The sequence below is a fragment of the Myotis nattereri genome (assembly GCF_964212035.1).
Source record: "Myotis nattereri genome assembly, chromosome: 17".
Lineage (NCBI taxonomy): Eukaryota > Metazoa > Chordata > Mammalia > Chiroptera > Vespertilionidae > Myotis > Myotis nattereri.
In genome coordinates, this window is record NC_138092.1 from 10,987,200 (window position 1) to 11,008,614 (window position 21,415).

The 21,415-nt window shown below is 44.5% G+C and overlaps 1 protein-coding gene and 1 long non-coding RNA gene across 3 annotated transcripts in view; one reads left to right on the forward strand and one right to left on the reverse strand.

Annotated features, from left to right (window-relative positions):
• NIPAL2 (NIPA like domain containing 2) overlaps window positions 1-15,588 on the reverse strand; it is a 63,852-nt gene extending 48,264 nt beyond the window's left edge. For both annotated transcript variants that reach the window (XM_081111305.1, XM_081111304.1), the window contains exon 1: window positions 15,346-15,588. In XM_081111305.1, the coding sequence (XP_080967431.1) occupies window positions 15,346-15,456 (111 nt within the window). In that variant the 5' untranslated portion in view covers window positions 15,457-15,588. The remainder of the gene's footprint in view (window positions 1-15,345) is intronic.
• LOC308533351 lies at window positions 14,821-17,648 on the forward strand. The gene is made up of 3 exons (XR_013997054.1): window positions 14,821-15,094; window positions 15,976-16,181; window positions 17,087-17,648. It is a non-coding gene; the product is annotated as an uncharacterized lncRNA (long non-coding RNA).
• The last annotated feature ends 3,767 nt before the right edge of the window (window positions 17,649-21,415 follow it).

The following is a 21,415-nucleotide window of genomic DNA, read 5'->3' on the forward strand; positions in this document are numbered from 1 at the left end:
TCAGCAAATATTTACTTGGCATCCATTTGGGAGGGTTGTTTAAAACATGAATAATGACTTTATTAGGATTAGTAGCCCATCTTTACTTTCTCAGACTCTAAACAGTGAGCATCCCTTAGTCCAGGGGTCCTCAAACTACAGCCCAAGGGCCACATGCAAATACAAATACTGTATTTGTTCCCGTTTTGTTTTTTTACTTCAGAATAAGATATGTGCTGTGTGCATAGGAATTTGTTCATAGTTTTTTTTTTAAACTATAGTCCGGCCCTCCAACGGTCTGAGGGACAGTGAACTGGCCCCCTGTTTAAAAAGTTTGAGGATCCCTGCCTTAGTCCTTTTATATTGTCATGTGTATCATCAGGCTCTATAAATAGATGGCGAACTCTGAGGAAAGAGACCCATGTCTTGGGCTTCTATTGGGTCTTTGATATCATCTACTCTACAAAATTAGGGGCTTGGACAAAACTTGCTTGGACATATGTATAGTGGTTTAAAACAAGAACGATATAGGTTAAAAAAATTATTTCTTTCACATTGCCCAAGATGTTTACTATAGACAGTGCATCGATTATTTGATGACTTCAAAAGATGCATTAGCAGCTCCTCTCTAAATACATAGGTAGAATATCTTCTAGCATGATAAATTAGCAATGATTTAAGGGATTTCCCCCCTCTTCTTCTATAGTGCATAACTTCCAGCTTGCTTCAAATTCCAAGGAGTTATTTGAATTTCAAATGAACGTTACAACCACAAGAACCCTTTTCAGAATGCAAAATGTCTTTGAAGTGTTAGAAGTTTATATGAGCCGAAGTGAAATTCAGTATTAAAAAAAAAAAAAGCAAAAAAGTTAAAAACCCATTGAATAGTTGATATACAATATCCCTAGTCTTTAATCAGTTAAGAATTTTCTTTTCCTAATAAAGGCAGTTGGCAATAATTTTGATCGCTATTCCTCATGGGGAACAATTGTATCATAAGACAATGTGCTATTTCCATGCTTTTGATTTCCAGTTAAATGCATTTGGCAGCAATCAGGAAAATAAAGACTCAGATGAAGTTTAGGATTGAATGAAAATCTCCCATAATTACAAACGTAAGATGATAAATAGAAATAACTTCAAAATTCCTTAAACAATTCACTGAGTAGTTTAAATGCCACCAGGGCAAGGGTTTAGAAATTGGTAGCAGCATTTGGCAATGATTTCTTGGATATGACACCAAAAGCACGGCAACAAAAGAAAAAAAAAACAGATAAATTGGACTTCGTCAAGATTAAAATCTTTTATGCCTCAAAGGACACTCTTAACAGAATGAAGAGGCAACCCACCTACGTGAGAAAATACTGACAACTCACATATCTGATAAAGATTGATATCCAGAATATATAAAGAACTCCTATAACTCAACAACAAAACAAACACTCCAATTTAAAAATGGGCAAAGAAATTGAGCAGCTAGTTTTCCTAAGACAATATACAAATGGCCCACCGGCACATAAAAAGATGCTCAACAATACTAATCATTAGAGAAATGCTGATCAAAACCACAATGAGCTATCACTTCACACCCATGAGGATGTCTAAAAAAAAAGGAAAATAATGAGTGTTGGGAAGGTTGTGGAGAAATTGGAACCCTGTGCTTTGCTGCTGGGGATGTAAAATGATACAGCTGCTGACCTCACACCATGTACAAAAATTAACTCAAAATTAACTAAAAAATTAACTCAAAAGACCTGAATGTAAGAGCCCAAACTACAAAAATCTCAGGAGAAAACACAGGAGTAAATCTTCATGACTATGGACCTGGCCATGGAGTCTTACTGGTAAAACATCAGAAATATAAGCAACAAACAAGAAAATGTTTGGACCTCATCAATATTGAAAACTATTTGATTTCAAAAACCACTATCAAGAAAGTGAAAAGACAACCCATAAAATAGTAGAAAATATCTGTAAATCATATATCTAATAAGGGACTCGCATCTAGAACATACAAAGAACTCTTACAACTCAATACTAAAAGGACAACCCAAACAAAAGTGAGCAAAGGGTCTGAATAAACATTTCTCTACAGAAGACAAACGCCTAATAAGCACATGAAAAGATGTTCAAGATCCTCAGCTATCAGAGAATGCAAATCAAAACCACAGTGATATACCAGCTCATCACCGAGTAAGATGGCTAACATAAAAAGCCAGATAATAACTAGTGTTCGCGAGAAGGTAGATAAATCAGAGCCCCCTCACACTGCTGATGGAAACATAAAATGTAAAAGCACTCTGGAAACAGTCTGGCAGTTCCTCAAAAAGTTAAGTTTCCATTTGACTCAGCAATTCCACTCCTAGGTACATATCCCAGAGAAATGAAAACATATGTCCACACAAAAACCTGTACAACAAGCATTCATAGCGGCATTATTCATAATAGCCCCAAGTGGAAATGGCTCAAGCATCCATCACCTAACGAGCAAGCAAAATGTAGTGCATTCATACAATGAATATCATTCAGCAACAAAAAGGAGGAAGCACGATGTATGCTATGACCTAGGTAAGTCTTGAGAAGCTTATGCCAAGTGAAGGAAAGTCTAGTCGCAAAGAGCGCATAGCCTATGATTCCATTTATCTGAAAGGCCCGGAACAGGCATATCTATAGAGACAGAAAACAGATTTGTGGTTGCCTAGGGTTGGGAAGTATGGGAGGCGTGGGGTTTAAGCTAAAGGGTGGAGGGTTTCCTTCTGAGGTGATGAAAATGTTCTAAAATGACTGTGGTGATGGCTGCACAAGTCTGCGAATATACTAAAACCAGTGAATTGTACACTTTAAACGAGGAATTGTAGGGGATGTGAATTATATTTTAAGAAAGTTGTTATAAAAAATAATTTTGAAAACACAAAACATTTACAGCTTTGTTTTTTGCCCTGAGAACTAAAATGCTACAAATGTACTAGTAGCTATCTGTATTTCAGTCTCTTCCTGGCTGCAGTGTGGAGGATGGACTGGCAGGGAGCAAGAACAGGGAGCAGGAAGACCAATTCCAGGAAGGAGGAGACCACTTCCGGAGTTCAGAGAAGAAGTAGGTAAGGGCAGTGAAGAGAGTTAATTACACCAGGGCCATGAAGTAACAATATTCACATTCATAGCAGGACAACCTGAAATATGCAATGCTTTTCAGATTACTGAATGGTTTGGACTATCCTTACCACTCATCTCCTTGCCCTTGTATGTAATTAAGTTGTCTGCAACACTAACCCAAGCTGAGTTAAAACTAAAATCTCGTATGTGAAAAAGTAGAAAAAATTTCAGTCAGGAACAGATTTAAAATATATATGTATATATATTTTTATTGACTTCAGAGAGGAATAGGGAGAGATAAAAAAACATCAATGATGAGAGAGAATCATTGACTGGCTGCCTGCTGCAGGCCACCAGTGGGGATTGAGCCCCCAGTCTGAGCATGTGCCCTGACTAGGAATCAAACCATGTCCTCCTGATCTCCTGGTTCATAGGCCAACTGCTCAACCACTGGGCAGGCAAACAGATTTTTAATTTATCTTGCTTATTGTATGCTGCAAGGTCGTTGCCTTTCGTTTTTAATTATTTACTTACGTAATTCGTCTGTTCATCCATCTATGCATCCACCCACCCACCCACCCATCCATCTAGTCAAGGAATAGTTATTGAGTACCTACTACAACTATGAGTTCCAACTAAGGCAGGGGTGGGCAAACGTTTTGACTCGAGGGCCACAATGGGTTCTTAAACTGGACCGGAGGGCCGGAACAAAAGCATGGATGGAGTGTTTGTGTGAACTAATATAAATTCAAAGTAAACATCATTACATAAAAGGGTACGGTCTTTTTTTTTTTTTTTTTTTTTTTAGTTTTATTCATTTCAAACGGGCCAGATCCGGCCCGCGGGCCGTAGTTTGCACACGGCTGAACTATGGGGATACGGCAGAGAACAAGTTTGACAGACTCTGCTCTCAAGTAGTTTACTTTCCTTGGAGACAGATCAGCAACAAATGAACAAGAAAATACATCTAGTAAAAACTGGAAGACGAGCATACAGTAATGTCATAAAGGGTGCAAGAAGGCGTCTGTGAAGACAGCAGGTAGCTCAGATAGGAGCACCAGGAAGAAGCCACTACGGGAAGAGGAGGGGAGAGTATTCCCAGCACAGGGAACAGCTAGCTCACTGTTTTGCCTGCAGACTCTGGAGTTCGTGCCATAAAACATTCCTCTGGAGATATTCAGGAGGCTGGAATCTAGCCCTTTCTTTTGAGATGCTCAACGCAGCATCCATCTATGAATTCCTATGATGGTGCCCGTGTGAAATAGTTTTCAAACCTTTTCATAGATGCAAGATTTTAATACTTCTGACAGGTGTGTCTTCCCACTTTGCAGTCAAACTCTAAGGCATTTTCTCCTTGATGTTGTTCTCTTTCTGTTGTTGTTTTTGTTGGTTGTTTTGTTTGTTGTTTTTTCATTGTCCTTCTTGTGGTTGGCTCCTTTATTTTAATTTTACTTAATTTATTGGGGTGACATTAGTGAATAAAATTGTGTCGGTTTTAGGTGTACCACTCTATAATACATCATCTGTATGTTGTATTATGTGTCCATCACCCCAAGTCAAGTCTCCTCCCATCACCATTTATTCCCCCCGTCTTCACCCTCTTCAACTTCCATTCCCTTTGTTAATCACAATATGTACTGTTGTCTGTGCCTGAGTTAAACACACACATAACACCCCCCCCCACACACACACACACACAAATCCATAAACACAGACAACAGTAAGGTTATTGCCTTTCTCTCCTGAGACTGTCTCATGACACTGAATCCAAATCTGGTGATTTAAAGCCAGCAAAGAAGGCCAGGGTTACATAACACAGCATATTGATGCTATTGTTCCATGCCGTTTTTTTATAAACCTTAAAATCTAGGTTAAAAAAAAGCCCAACATATTGCCTTCCAATACAATTAAGAACTATTAGATTTTCTTTTCTTTTACTCTGGAACGCATATACTTACATAATTGTACATTCATTATTTTTAAAAACTGAACTCCACTGAGAAGAACCCTTACCGAGCTTTCTAAGAAGCCATTAGGGTTTTGCTCTCGAGAAATTTTGTTTCAGAACAAATTTATGGGAAAAGTAATACCTTTAATAACACATCCTTTGGGGGCTTTTAACACTTTGTTAAAAGGAGAGCAACAATAGTCAAGAAAGGTGAGATATCAGTTAAGGAAGTCTTAAACTTGGTTCTATTACAAAACAAATCAATCCCATATAATGGAAAGAGGATCTTTGTAACAAGGACAGACATTCTGAACACTGTTGTTTGCATTCAGATCAATATAAGCTCCCCTAACTTTCACATTTTGTAAGAACATAGTCATCATAATAATTCTAAAAATCTGTAAGCTTTTGTTTCCAAAGAAGCAGATGGCAGACTGCCTTCTGCAGGGCCAGCCCGGGGTTTGGAAGAGGCTTCCTACCCTAAGGCTGGAAACTTGTGAGCTGGCTTAGTTACCAGTCTTGGCCCACACCTGTCTGGGTTTCTGCAGCACATGTCCCCCTTGAAAGCAATGCCTGCCTTGATCTCTGGCTAGATTTTGCCAGATCCATCCCCCCTGGAGACTGAACTCTATTGTCCGTGTCAGGCCCCAGCCGCTGGGAGAGCTTCTGCCTCAGTCTGGGGGAGGGACCATGGCATTGCCACTCACTGACAGACCTCTGCCAGGCTCCCGTGGCCCTCCCCGCCCACCAGGCCAGATCTTCCTGACAGCAAGGCCGGGATCCAGCTCAAGGTGCCTGCACCTCTTGGACATTGTTACTTGGGCTCTGCGTTGCCTCTAAAGGGCCAGTCTTTATAGCCAAGATGATACCTCCTCTCCCCAAGCCCCCCTTTCCTGGCTAAAGTCTCACATCCTACTGATCCAGCAGCCACATCCCAACACACTCCAAGGCCAAGCTACATATGACACCCACAGGACTTAGGAGTGGCGATTGTGACGTGGGTCTGCATGTGTCTTTCACAAGAATAATAAAATGGTCTACAAGTGTGGTCACAGAGAACCACACGCTTCTCTGCTGCTGTGACTCGGGCTGCCATATCCAAAGGTAAATGCCAATATTTCCTCCTCCTCTTTGGCTCTTTTACTTACCATTACATAACTGTACGACCATGTCAGTCCTGGAAGCTTACCATAAGGCGTCCATCAGGTCGGATAAGAGGGCAGCTTCACACCAGTCCTTCAATTGTTGTTTTTCAAGTATTTCTAAAGCATGCTTCCCCCCTCCCCCACCCCTCTCTCTATTTCTCTCTCTCCCACATTATGTAGCTACGCTTTGAGGACACAGTCCATGTGTTCTGATTTCTTTGACATCACTTCCCAACACTGCTCTGTGGAGAAGGGCTCTCTGCTTAGGATTGGTATCGAGGGGAATGTTGGTTGCATTCAGGTCCTTATTGTCAATGAGCTTATCAAGCTTCATGTGGGCTGTGACAAAAGGGAACACGGTGCATCTGTCTTCCAAACGAATGTTCTGGAACATTCAGAGCTCTGCAAGTCCAGAGCCTAGAGCAGTGGTTCTCCACCTTCCTAATACCGCGACCCCTTAATACAGTTCCTCATGTTGTGGTGACCCCCAATTTCACTGTTACAAATTGAACATAATTAAAGCACAGTGATTAATCACAAAAACAATATGTAATTGTGTATGTGTTTTCCGATGGTCTAAGGCGACCCCTGTGAAAGGGTCGTTCAACCCCCAAAGGGGTCGCGACCCACAGGTAGAGAACCGCTGGCCTAAAGTAATAAAGAACCCCCCAGAATTCACAGGGTTCTCCTTGGACTTCAATGAGATATTGGCAACGCTAAATGGCTTCTAGGACTCGATACAGCATTGCCCTCACATACCATCCCTTTTTTCCTAAATCCACTATGTCTTAAAAGATTCCTGCCTACTACAGAGGTGGTTGTTAACGGTGAAAAATTGCTAGTCAGGTAGAGGCAAGACAGGGACTGAGCCAGGGACACTGCCTTTGCCAGCCGAATCCCTTTGACTTTGACATCAGTAGGAAAGACAGGCCTTTCTAGAAGTTCTTTTATAAGTCACTGCTTAGAGATGATGTTAGCAAAAATGTTTTAGAACTTGATCCTATATGTTTTGAAGGAGATTATGGCTCACGTCCCCTCACAAGGACAAGGAAGGCTAAACACAGAGCTGCATTTCAGGGGTTGCTCCTGTGAGACAGGATACAGAGGGAAGGCCACAGGTGAGTTGGGAGGGGTGTTCACCTGAGAGTTGCCCAAGAAGACATTCATCCATGGGAGGAATGAAGCCCACTGGTGGGCTCTGCATTAGGGCCACGTGGTATCTCTTTCTTTTGGTTACAGGACCCTTTCATCAGCCCTTCCCAAGGGTTCCCATGTTCTTTGGGACACCAAGCCCAGTAAGTCTAGGTAAGTCTAGCCGTGGTGACTGGTACAGGAAAGGACGTGGACCTAACCTCGTTTAGTCAGGCTAAAGCCCAAGTAGGTTGAGAAAGTTGAGTTTTCTCTTCTGGAAAATGTAGGGTAGAGCAACAAGCCTCCTAAACATGGGATCCACAGCCCCGAGGAACAAAGGTTGAGGAGGAGAATGAGAAACTGTTAAAGCCTCTGAATCAAGGCTTATGTGAACCCGTATTTCTTCTGGCCTTTTATGTCATCCAAATGGATGAATCTCTTTGATTATTTAAGCCAGTTAATGTTAAATGTTAGGTTTTCTGTGACTTGCAAATTAAGCCTCTTAACTTACAAAGCATTCTTGGTAGGGAAGCCAAGTACAAAGGCCAGAAGAAAGATGGACTCCCACTGCAAGCTAAAGAAGGAAGGCCGGTGGTCCAAGTTATGGAAAGAAGAAACAATTTGTGAGGTGCAGAGTAGGTGATTTAAGACACCAGTGTGTCTGCAGGCAGCAGGACGTTCATTTTAGGCAGCGCTCTTTACGGCCTGCCAAGGCCAGGGCGGGTCTCTGAGGAGTCATGCCAGGACAAACACAATCGTCAGTGAGGTGCGGAGTGCATAACTAACCATATGTCAGCCGCGCTGGGAGTGACCAAAGTTCCAGGGATGTGACAAGGTGAGGCAAACGCCTCACAGGTGTGCACATGGTGAGAGTTATGTGGAGGAGCAGTGGAGTGTTAGCTGCCAGTCCCCAGGCAATTATGACACTCTCATGACTCAGGATAGACTGGGTAAAATTTAAATCTGTCGGACGGAACACAGGGGCGGGTTATAAAAGTTATAAACTGGCCCTGGCCAGTGTGACTCAGTGGTAGAGCACTGGCCTGTGCACCAAAGGGTTGAGGTTTCCCTTTCAGTCAAGGACACATACCTAGGTGGCAGGCTCATTCCCTGGCCTAGTCAGAGTGTGTGTAGGAGGCAACCAATTGATGTCTCTCTCTCACATAGATCTCTCTGTCTCTCTCTTTCTCCTTCCCTTCCTTTCTCTCTCTGAAAAAGCAATGGAAAAAAATATCCTCAGGTGAGGATTAACAAAAACAAAACAAACAAAAAAGGTATAAACTGAATAGAGGAATGTTGGACTTTCAGAATAAAAAAACACCCAAGCTAAAATAAATGGCATCAAAGTCTTAATACTAACACTGTATGAACCTTCCCAGGCTAGGGGTGCTGGTCGTACTGGGGGGCTGAACTACAGTTGGTGTCTGAAGATGTGATCCCACTACTGCCACCAATATATGTCAGCTGTTCTCATATCCCCAACCCAGAGGCCTGGAAAGTGGTAAAAGGCAAGTGGAGAACCCTTGCTTTAGTATTTCAAGACACGTTTTCCAATTAGAAAATTAATTAGGAAGTGTTCTGGAATGTGAATACATCTGAAGAGTGAAGGGGAGGCAAATATCAAAGGGAGTGAGAAAGGTATGAGGTATAGAGAAAGCAGTGATTTTAGATTCAAGAAAGCAACATCTCATCAAATAACTGATACATTTTCTCTTATGTCCACTTGTAATGAGCTAAGACCAATTACTAATTATTAGAAGTACTACACATTTTATGACATTTCTTATAATCTAGGAGGACTGCAATCTATTACTAGTAGCTAGTGCTCATTGAGTGCTCTCTGTGTGCATAGCACTTTGCTAAGTATTTGACATGCATCCTCTTATTTTATTCCTACACCATCTCTATAGGTATGTAGTGTTATTATCATTGTAATTTCAGTAGAGAAAGCTTCAAGCAGGGGAAATGAAGAAACTTGCTAACACATTCAGTACAAAGACTGAGCTTTTAAAACTGCAGAAGACAAGAACAAAAAGGATATCTTAGGTGAATGTCATTCTTGCCATGGTAAGCTCTCAAATGCCAATTTGAACCATCGCCAACATTTAAAACAGAAATTATTTAAATAATTCTCATAAGCAAATAAAATAAATACGGCATAGCATTTCCCACACGATCTGGATAAAACATGTGAGCTGAACAGTCATAGCAAGGCTAACATTATTGTAGAATAGATACAGACAACTGCAAGGAGAATGATATAGAGGAATTGTTATAAGGCAAACACCTTTATAACACTATCCAGATCAAGAAACAGGAATTGGGCATCCATCCAAGGCCCTCCCTTGGCCCCATCTCATCACATTCTCCCCCTTCCTTAAAGGAACCACTGGCCTGACTTTATGGCCATCGCTCCATTGCTTTTCCTTATAGTTCTATCACCCAAGTCTGCATCCCGAAATACTGCAATTGAAGGTTGTCTTTTTTTCTGATTGAACTGATAGGTCTATTTTAGTTCATTTGTTTTATTTTTTAATATATTTTTATTTAGTTATTATTTTTAAATTGAATTTATTGGGGTGACATTGGTTAATAAAATTATATAGGTCTCAGGGGTACAATTCTATACTACATCATCTGTATGTTGTATTGTGTGTTCACCACCAAAAGTCAAGTTTCCTTCCATCACCATTTATCCCTTCTTTACTTCTCCTACCTCTTCCTACCCCTCTTCCCCTCTGGTTAATCACCACACAGTTTTCTGTCTATGAAGTGTTTGTTTGTTGCTTAATCCTTTCCCTTTTATCAGCCACCCCCCCTACCCACACCCTTCTGACAGCTGTCAGTCTGTTCTCTGTATCTGTGAGTCTGTTCCTATTTTGTTAGTTTATTTTGTTCATTAGATTCCACATATAAGTGAAATCATATGGTACTTGTCTTTCTCTGACTGGCTTACTTCACTTAGCATAATACCCTCCAGGTATTACAATACTCTCACTCATGCAATCATGAAAGGCAAAATGTCCTCTTTTTTTATGGCTAAGTAGTAGTCCAATTTGTAAATGTACAACTTTTTTAACCACTCATTTACTGATGGGCACTTGGGCTGCTTCCAAATCTTGGCTATTGTAAATAATCCACAATGAACGTAGGGGTGGGTATATCCTTTCAAATTAGCGCTTCACGTTTCTTCGGATTCCAGAAGTGGAATCACTAAGAGAACCCTCGTGCACTGCTGGTGGGAATGCAGATTGCTGCAGCCACCGTGGAAAGCGGTATGGCGGTACCTCAAAAAATTACAAGTGGGTCAGTTCGGTCCATTTTAATCTACAGGTTCTCTCTCCATTCATTCTCTCCCTTTGTTTTTCTTGTAAACATGATTTATGAGGAAACTGAGTCTTGTAAACCCATGAACTGGCAAAGCTGCCCCTAGCCTCAATTTTTCTGATTGCATCAATGCCAATATTCATACTAGTTCATATGAACCAAGCCATAAAGAGGCTAGCAGGTCGATTTAAATGCAAACACCTGGTCTGCCAAACCCCACACGCGCATTAAAACTCCACTCCTCTAACTAGAACCAGGGGGTTCTCATTGTTATTACAAAAGCTCTGACAGAGTTGCTTTGAGGTAATCCGTTTCTTTCTTCCCTCTTCTTGCTGCCTTATACACACATCTCACAGAATATTGGGTAAAGGGGATGCGCATGCTATATACATAAGGCAAAAAAAGAATATTAAAAGAAAACCAAAAAAGGGATTTTTCTTGGGAAGGAAATGGAGAGGTTCAGCAACCTGTACCTGGCCCTTCGATTATTTGTAAGTTTTGGCACTTTTCTTTCTTTAAGAGACAGTAAGATGCAGCTACCAGCAGAAAAGAGATAGATGGAGGGAAAGCAAAATCAATAAAGGGGCGATATGAAACTAACGCCATTTTTTTTTTTTTTTAGAACATTGTGAAAAGCCATATTCACTCCCCGCCTCCCCCATTTACTCTCACCACCACATTCTTTTCAAGCTGTAGTTTCTAAGCAATGGCCTTCAGGCATGGAATAAAAATAGCTTTGCAGTTAAACCTACTTGCTGTAAGAACTTGAGGCAAGTTATTTAACACAAGTTTCCCGACATGAGCAGTGAGGATAATATGTACCTTACGAGGTTGTTGGGAGCTCCAATGAGATAATGGCTATAAAGGGTCACACAGTAAATGCATAGCAAATGTCAGTCTCCTTGCTCTGCCTCTTCCCTGCCAAGTTGTATCAGTTTTCCTTGAAACATGTTGACTTTAACAATTCAAGTCATTGAAAATCAAAAGTTCAAATACAGGACATCAAAAATTCTGAATTTCCATTCACCCTATGCAGCATGAACCTTTTGACAATGTTCCTGTGAATTTATATATTTAGCAATATGCTATGCATAAACTTAAAGAACCAGTAGCACACTCCTTCACATTATTTCCCACATTCTTCTATCCCCTCTAGAACCTTGCTGATTTGGCATTAATTTTTTATTTTAGTTTTTAAAATATATTTTTATTGATTTCAGAGAGGAAGGGAGAGGGAGGGAGAGAGAGAGAGATATCAAGGATGAGAGAGACACATCGACTGGTTGCCTCCTGCATGCACCCTGACCAGGGCTGGGGATCAAGCCTGCAACCGAGGCATGTGCCCTTGACCAGAATCAAGCCCAGGACCCTGCAGTCCGCAGGCTGATGCTCTACCCACTGAGCCAAACCGGCTAGGGAGGTTTAGTATTTGGGGCCTGGAGAACTATTTCAAACCTAGTTTTACAGGGAAAGAAAGTGAAGCTCAGAGTGACTTGCCCAAGAACACTCAGCCAGTCAACGGCGAAGAACAGACAACGGTCTCTAACACTGGCTGCAAACTGCCGACAGGGCCAATAGGTCCAAGAATGAGAGCAAAGATGGAGGCTTACGTGGGGAGCACAGCTGTTCTAAACTGTCAACTCCAGCTCACGGTTACCACGTGGGAAAGAGGGCCAAGTGTTGCTAGAACAGTGGTTCTCAACCGTGGCTGCACATTGGAATCACCTGGGAATCTTTTTAAAATCCTGATTTCTGGGCCTCATCCTCTGGAAATTCTGTTTCTTTGTTAAGGGGTGAGGCCACAACATTAGTAACAAAGAAACAGAATTTCCGGAGGATGAGGCCCAGAAATCAGGATTTTAACAAGATTCCCAGGTGATTCTAATGTGCAGCCAAGGTTGAGAACCACTGCTCTAGGAAGACTTCAGCAAGGGATTGCCCGAACCTGTGACACCACGCCATTTATTTCAAGTAAGGGGTAGTTACAATAAGATATTTTGAGAAAGTGACCACAATCACATAACTTTTAATGCCAAAGTATATTGATACAATTGTCCTATTCTGCTATGCTACTGTTTATCTCTGACTGTGTTTAGTTTATAAATTAAACTTTATCACAGGCATGTATGTATAGGAAAAAACATCGTATATCAAGGATTCGGTACTATCTGTGGTTTGAGGCATTCACTGGGGGTCCTGGAACATAGCCCCACAGGATGGAGGGAGACTACTGTATGCTGAATATCCTTACAGTGCTTTGTACAAAGCAGGGAGCGCAATAACCATTTTAGAAACATTGTCCTTTTATACTGAAAACTTGTGGCTCAGACATAAATAAAATATCTTTGTAGAACTCTACTGCATCCACACTTTACAGCAGGGGTGGGCAAACTTTTTGACTCGAGGGCCACAATGGGTTCTTAAACTGGACCGGAGGGCCGGAACAAAAGCATGGATGGAGTGTTTGTGTGAACTAATATAAATTCAAAGTAAACATCATTACGTAAAAGGGTACGGTCTTTTTTTTTTTTTTTTTTTTTTTTTAGTTTTATTCATTTCAAACGGGCCGGATCCAGCCCGAGGGCCGTAGTTTGCCCACGGCTGCTTTATAGCCAGGCCTCACTTCCCTGGCTCCTCAAAACATCTTCCCCACAACTACTTTTTACCCTACTACTACTTTCTGCTATTCATCTCTTATAGAAAATTGTTTCAGGGGAGTTGGTCTTTTTCTAGGAGTGAGGTTAATCAATCAGATCTGATGGTTATCACTGGAGAGATGCAGACAGCGGGGCTATCAGTCAACAGACACTGTCCAAATATTTAAGTTGTGATAAAACTGATTAAACGCTGGCTTTCCAGTAACCAAGGCTAATTTTGAGTGTGGGAGTCCTAAAGTTTTATTTCACATTTTGTTTTTCTTCAGCCACCCTCATTTTCAGCCTTCTATTTTAAGTCAGGTCAAAAAAAAAAAGAAAGAAGGAAAAGAAAAATTAAACTCCATTTTACTTTTATTGGCCTGGCCAGCACTAGAGGCATTCAATAAAATGTTGGCCAAATGAATAAAGAAATCAATTTTTACTTTTGCTTAAAAACAAATGCAATTACTGAAAGGGTAAACTATGACAGTCTTATAAGACAGCCTAAATTTGCACAATAATGGGATATGGTCTTACCTCAAACTTGCTATAGTTTAAATGTCAGCTGAGTCATTTCAATTAGCATACTTTGGATATAGCCTTTCTAACCTGTATAAATATATCGTCAAAGGCAAGTCAAGAGTTGCAAACCAAATCTCACATTTATGTCACATGGTCATCTGTAGTCAGGCGTCAGAAAGCCAAGACAGTCTTGAATTCCAGGAAACATTAAATAAAGGAAAATTAATGACGACAGCCGTTTCCACTGTGAAAACAATGGTGTCTCCTGTTTTGGATGATGCCATGGTAGCTCACAGGTACTTAACACTGCAATTTCTTTACTAAAAGAGAAAAAGCCATTCCTAAACTCTTACTGGGAGTGCTTCTCGCATAAGCACTTTGTAACACACTCATAACATCTACTAGCTTTAGCATAATATAACATATGCTCAAAGGACTCCCCATAGAAAGCCATTTTCTAACTCCTGTGAGAAGGAAGACGACAGGGAATAGGTTACATACAGTAATCAAGAGGCGCTGGGGCCCCACAATTTTCCTGTTTGAGTATATTTTGTGGTAAGACTTAAAGCAACGCTCCCCCCTCAGTGGAAAGCTACGGTGCACATGCTTACTTTGTCTTTACATAAATAATCTTGTGTTAAATTTTTGAAAATGACATTTCAACATTTCAAGAAGCCGACATTCAAAACGCTTTTTATGCATAAAAGGATCCTAGACATTTGCTTATTGGTTTTAAAAAACCCTGCTTTTTAGACCAGCAGCAACAAATATTTTGTGACTCTATTGTGGTAAAATAAAAGGGCCCACGGATTTGTTAAAGAACCGGAACAAAGTAACACGGAAGCCTGCCATGCACCCTCTCCGATCACTTACTAGAAAGAGGATGAACGCGGCCAGAGCAGGGCCCGCGGAGCCCTTTTCCTGACCTTAAACCGAGCCCCAAGGTACAGGGCAGCTCCAAGCCCGTGGCTGTTGTTAAGTGTTTATCTGCAGCGGAAACGGGTGTTGTTCGGGCTGGCAGTGCTCCTAAAGGGCCGGTGAGAAAGAAGGGGGGTGCCAGGCAAGTGCCCCCCAGGGCACGGTGCTGCGCGCGGACACGGGGAGCGGCACAGGCTCTGGGAACGCACACGCGGGGCGCCTGCGCGGGGGCCCTCATGCGTCCCCTGCTTCTGAGCAGGGGCTGTCCCTGTCGTTAACTGTGACACGATCCTGGGGGGTACGGGTGGAGGAGGATTCACCCCGCGCCCCAAGAACCCTTCCGGGAGGAGCGGCGGACTGTTCTGGACCCAGCGGCCCAGGAATGACGTGCGCAGGTCAGAGCCGCGGATCTGCGACCCCCCACCCCCCCCCCCGCCGCCAGTGACTGGGGGTGACTGGTGCCCAGGGATGGAAGCCGGGGGTACCCCGCCCCCGCCCGCTCTCCCACCCGAGGGCAGTGACGTCAGCGTGCGCAAACATCGGGGCGGCGGGTCCACGTGGACCGCGGGCTGAGAGCTGGCGGGGGGGGGGGGGGGGGGCGCCGAGGCGGGGCCCGCGCGGGTGCGCACCGGGCGGCGGCCCTTACCTGGTTCCTGCGGTACCAGGCGCCCGACAAGGAGCCGTTGCCGGCGCCCAGCGCCCCGTACGTGAAGTTCCGGGACAGCTCGTCCAGGGCGGCGCCCCCGGGGCCTGCCATCGGGTCTCGCTCCGGCGCGGGCTCCCGCCTCCCGGGGCTGCTCCGCGAGGCTCGAGCAGGAGGAGCGCCCGCCGAGGCCGCGCTGCCTCCGCTTCCTGCTGCCGCCGGCCGGGCGGGTGCTCCCGGCCACCTGGCTCCCGCCCCGCCCGCCCCGCCCGCCCCGCAGGTGCGCTGCCGCCCCGCCCGCCCGGCCTCCCCCCTCCCGCGCCGGTGCCCGCGGGGAGCCCCGCCCGCCCCGCATCCTCGCGGGCCGCTCCACCTGGGCTGGTCACCGCGCGGGCTAGGGGTCCGCACCTGTCAGGGCGGCGACGAGACCCTCGCCAAAGGCCCGCCCGGCCCTGCTGGTGGCGCTGAGCCAGTGTTTGCTTGCGGGGTGAATGGGGGGGGGGGGGGGCGGGGAGGGAGAGACACGGGCTGACCAAAGCAGCTGCCTTCGCCAGTCCCACCTGGCAGGTCCAGCTCCCTATCGCGCAGTCGTGCTTCTCACTTGTGTTTTTAAATTGTTTGCATGTGGAAAAGTCGCGAGTTCCCCCAATAACTGTAAGCAGCCCGAGGATGAAGGTTGGATGGGTGAAATCTCAGCGCCAGCCCTGGGTTGAGACTTCCTGCAATGAAGGAGAGGACCCCCAGTGGGAGCGGGAGGACCCCGACCTGTGCCTGGAACCCGATGGGGCTTCCTTCGCAGGGAACCAGGAGGACTTGCTGAGGAGTTGCCTGCAGCTGACGTAAGAGTTCAGGCTGGGAGATCGTTGCTGTTAATGGTCTTAAGGAGCCCTAACCAGATGTTCTGGGTTTACCTGTATTCAGCCTGTGTGTGTTACTGCAAAGGCTTCTCTCTGCAAGGTTTCTCTCACCTGTAGAATTTTGTGATTCCATATCGTTGCCCCAAACTCTGGAACTTGCAAATCTTTTGTTGTTTACACCAAGCTGAGATTCTTCTCATACAATGTGCGTCGGCTGCCATGACTTCCTTCAAGAGAAGAGGGCGTTTCCAGTGATTTTTAGGGGAAATGTGCAAATCAGAGAAGAAAATGAGGAATAATAATTTCAGATAGAGAAAAGAACAAGACATGTCGTCTCAGAAGTTGTATGGTTTCTTGCTTGAGCACCCAAAATGTTCAGTGAGCAGTTAATATGGTAGATTATTTCCAATTTCAAGAGGCTCATTTATTTCAAACTAGAGGCCTGGTCCACAGATTTGTGCAACAGTGGAGTCCCTCGGCCTGGCGCACGGGGATCGGGCCGAAACTGGCTCTCCACCATCCCCTGAGGGGTCCCAGATTGCAAGAGGGCGCAAGCCAGGCTGAGGTACCCCACCCGTGCACTACTGATTGGGGCCAGGGAGGGACCGCGGGAGGGCTCCAGGGTGTGTCCGGCCAGTCTCGACCAGTCCTGATCCGCTGGACCCCAGCAGCAAGCTAACCTACCGGTCGGAACATCTGCCCCCTGGTGATCAGAGCATGTCATAACGACTGGTCAAACAGTTGAATGAACGGTCAAACACTTAGCATATTAGGTTTTTATTATATAGGAGGATAAATATCTGGGAGTGTCTCTTTTTAATATGTTCTATACACCACACAAATCTGTGGTGCTTTTATTCATGGTTCTTTCCGTTGAAATGCTTTAGGATCCAAGGAACCGAATATTCAAATAAAAGTGGCTTCAACAACAAGCACCTGTTATCTCCAGGGGAATGTGGCTATTTATGGCTCTATGAGGTCATCATTTCCATCTTCCTGCTCTGCCATCCCTGAGGGATTGGCCTTTCCCTTTCCATGGCGGCAGCTCCAGGCATCACATGCAAACCTGACCACATTTAGAAAGGAGGTGGGCATTTCTCCTGATGCATCTTTTTATTAGACAGGAAAACCCTTTTCAGAATCCTCCCAGCCGCCTTCCCTCTCAGGTCCCATGAGCCAGGACGGGGTCACAGATGTATGCTTTACCTGCACGGGAGGCTGGGAAAGTGACGTGGGCATGTTCAGCTGGCAAGGAAGAACCAGGAGGCGGTGGGCAGGCAACCCCAGCAGAGCCTGGCACAACCAGTCTTCAGTATATCCTACGAGCCAGATTGCAACGAGTCATACAGCCTCTAACAAGCAAATAATAAATGGGTCATGTTACTTTTCTGTTTAAAATGCTTCCAAACCTCCCCACTGACGCAATAAAGTTCACACTTCTTAAGCCGGCTTATGAGACCCTTTATGATCTGGCCCCCATCCTCTGCTACACTCAGCTCATTCCCATTTCATTGTTTAATTGAAAAAATCCTTTTCAGTTTTTTTTGGTATTTGTTTTAAAACCTCTAATTTTAGAGAAAGACATGACTTGGTGCAGAATAGGTGCGATGTGTGTAGCCTGTGACGAGCGGTTCTGCACATTCCAAGGTGCCACTGCAGTTGCCACGGCTGTCCCAGCGCGCGGGGGTGGTTGGGACAAAGAATTCGTGACCGGCGTTCCTTCCCACACGGCTCACAAGGAGGCAGCACAGTGCGCTGTGAGCTATTTCGGTCCCAGAGGTGTAGGCGGAGCTGGAGGCTGTTCAGGACTTTGTGATGGCCTCTGCCTCTTGCTGGGGTGTCTTCAGGGGGTAAGCTGTTCACTTTGCAGGATGCCAAGGCCTTTGATCACATCCTGTCCTCAGCGCTGAAAAGGTGGAGCTCTGACTCCCTCAGTTAATTCAAAGAATTCCATTCTGGTGCCACATCATTCGAAACTGGACTTCATGGTGAACTTAGAGAACATTTCGCCCGCCTTGCCTGGGATCACCTCTTAAAAACATTTTTTTGTAATCGATTTCAGAGAGGGAGAGAAAGATAGAAACATCAATGATGAGAGAGAATCATTGATTGGCTGCCTCCTGCTCGCCCCCCACTGGGGATCAAGCCTGCAACTCGGGCATGTGCCCTGACCAGGAATTGAAGTTTGACCACCTGGTTCATAGGTCAACGCTCAACCACTGAGCCACACCAGCCGGTCTGGGATCACCTCTTGCAGCATCCACACACTAGGTGGGGTTTTTTTTTTTTTAATTCATCTTTAGCATGAATCAGTCAACACTAGTTTCATTAATGATGAATGTCCAAGGGGAAAGGTCGTTATTACAGTAAAGATTAATTCAGGTATCTCACTTCATATATAAAAGGCAACTTCAGATTATATGGTTTAAGGAGAAAGGCAAAACTTTATAAGCATTTTAGAATGGCATGGCACGATCTCTACAACTCTTTTGGGCAGCTGTTAAAATGCAGATGCTAAGGACAGCCTGTTTGGGTTCAGATCCTGACTCCACTGCTTTCTTGCTGTGTGACCTTGAGCAAGTGGCTTAATTTCTCTGTGCCTTGCACTCATCATCTGTCAAAGGGAGGCGATGAAAATGGAAATGTAGAAAGTGCTCTGTAAGTCCTGGCTTTTCCTGTCTATCACCTCAGGATAGGGAAGGATTCCTTAAACAAACAAAACTACAAGCCACAGAGGAGAAGATTGATACCTGCAATTACAATGTAATGAAGGACTTTCATACATCAATAGGCCATAAAGTATGAAAAGAAAAACCACAAATAGGACATTTGTCACACATATGACTGACAAGGGATTCACATCCAGAATGTGCAAGTGACTCCTAGGGCTCTTGAAAAGAAGCATTTTGAAGGTGTGTTAACCTAGATGCACAAAAACATTGCACAGGGCTGGCTCAAGGCAAATAGAAACCTTTTACTAAAGAAGTTATATGCCTGGGGCATGACCACCCACCATGACCGGCCACATGAGAAATTTGCGATCAGATCACCCCGTGAGGGTACTTTGAGTTAGATTTATTATAGCGCCCCGCTTTTGTCCACACTTAGAGCCTCAGTTCGGAAAGGTAAAGGGAGTGTGGCACATTGGGTATGGCTCCCGGCCTTGATGTCCCCAGTGCACAGGGTTTGGCCGCATGGCTTGCTTCGGAGATGTGGACAGAGCAACAATGGGATAGTTCTGGGCCAAGACCTTCAGCGTAGCTCACGTTTCTGCTTGCTCTGGGCTCCATCCTGAGGAGAGTGTGCCCCAACGAGCCCGGGGCCAGAGAGAATGAAGAAACCCGTGAAGCGCACCTGGAGCTAAACCTTGCCGCATTTGGCTCACGGGCCCACAGACAAGAAAATAAATAGGGATCGCTGAGACTCTGAGAGTATCACACAGCAAAACGGATTGATTAAGGGGATTCTCCACCAGCTTCGTTGACAAAAATCCTGGTGGAAAACTCCAATTGGCCTGGTTTGGGACATGTGACCCATTTCTGCACCAATCACTGAGGACTGAGATTGGTACTAGGATTGGCCCTCCTGGGCCATGTGCCCTCTTGATTCAGGGAGGTGGGGGCAGTTGCCAAGGTGAGGAGAAGACATGCTGAGCAGACAAAAGCAATAGCAATGTAGTGGTGAACCCGCATAGAGTAGTGCCATAGAAACTTAGGCAGGAGATAGGAACAAAAATGAGGTGTGTTGAATAATGCCATCGCTAGCCAAAAGGACACCCCCACAAGACATAACGTGTTTATTGGCTCCAGCAATAATGACCAATAAAGGGCATTGGTGAGTTTTCCCTGTTTCAGCTGAGTGTTGGGGTGCCTGCCAGATTACTGCTAAAGATACTATTTCAATAAATTAGAAATATTTCAACAAATTAGATATCACTATAATATTTCAATAGATTAGAAGTCACTATAGGAATGTTAGTTATTACTACAAAGGACCTTAGATAAGGAACAGGCTTTAAGGGAGAGCCAGGAGTTTTATTAATTTGCACATCACTCTGAAGCCACAGGAGGCTTTGGGGAAGGGCGTGTTGGGATCACCCACACTAGAGGGAGATGATTCTGGAAGGAGGAGAGAGTCCCTCGAGGGTGGGACTGGGCTAGAAGGTGGAGCACAGTCCTGGTGTGACCCTCAGGGCCTGCGGCGAATTGAGCTGCATCTTTGGGACCCATGTGGAACATGAAGGCAGGGTCCAAGTGATGTGGGCTTCACAACAGTAGGGTTTAGCGAGAGATCACGAGGGAGGTGAGAGAGGCCAAGGGAGGAGAGAGCTGATAAGGATATCTGGTCTCAGGCCTGGAGAAATAAACACAGAGCCAGCTCCAAACACACGTATTCAACTGACAACATGCGACTCTAGTGCAGCCCCTTTCAGGACACTGACCTTTTCTCGACTTCGGTGGAGATCTCTCTCCTTCCCCTTCCCCAGCCCCTCTCCCTCTACGCCCTGTTCCTCCTGCTTTTACTGACCTCTGACGGTGTAGGACTGTCCAGGGCTGTGTCCCATCCAGCCGGGTCCTCCCCAGACAGAATACCAGCATCTCTCCCTCTGCCTCACCTTTAATCATCCTGTCTTATGTCTCATTCCTTTGCTCTCCACTTTCAAAGAGGCATCTGGGAATGCATCCACCCTAGCACAGCAGATCTGCTTCTGCGTTATTTGCCTTCCAAATGGACTTTTCTGGTAACATGACATTGTGCCCAAAGGAGTAATTTTTGTCCAGGGACTAAGAATTTGGCAGATGGAGGAGGGGGGCATGCAAATTTGCCCCTCAAATTTGACCACACAATAGGTTTGTCACTGACGAGGCTGGTCCTGAACTGTAGAAGGTATTAAAAGAAGTTAGATAAGGAGCTTAACTTTAAGAATAAAATATTTACTTTTAGGTGTTGACACAACCGATTTTAAATGTAATTAATTGCTAAACAAAAATGCCCTGACGTGAGAAATATAGGGTTAGACAAATGGTAACACCTTTCCCTTCCAGTTTATAGTTACAAACACTCTCACATCTGTTATTTCACTTGATTCCTTTAAAAAGCTTTGTGAAGTAGGCAAAGCATTTGTGTTTCTTAGAAGCATTTTTAAAAAGCAAAAAATTTCAAATGGAGAGCTAGATTACTGATCTCATGTTCACTGTTTGTGGAGTCAGGATTGC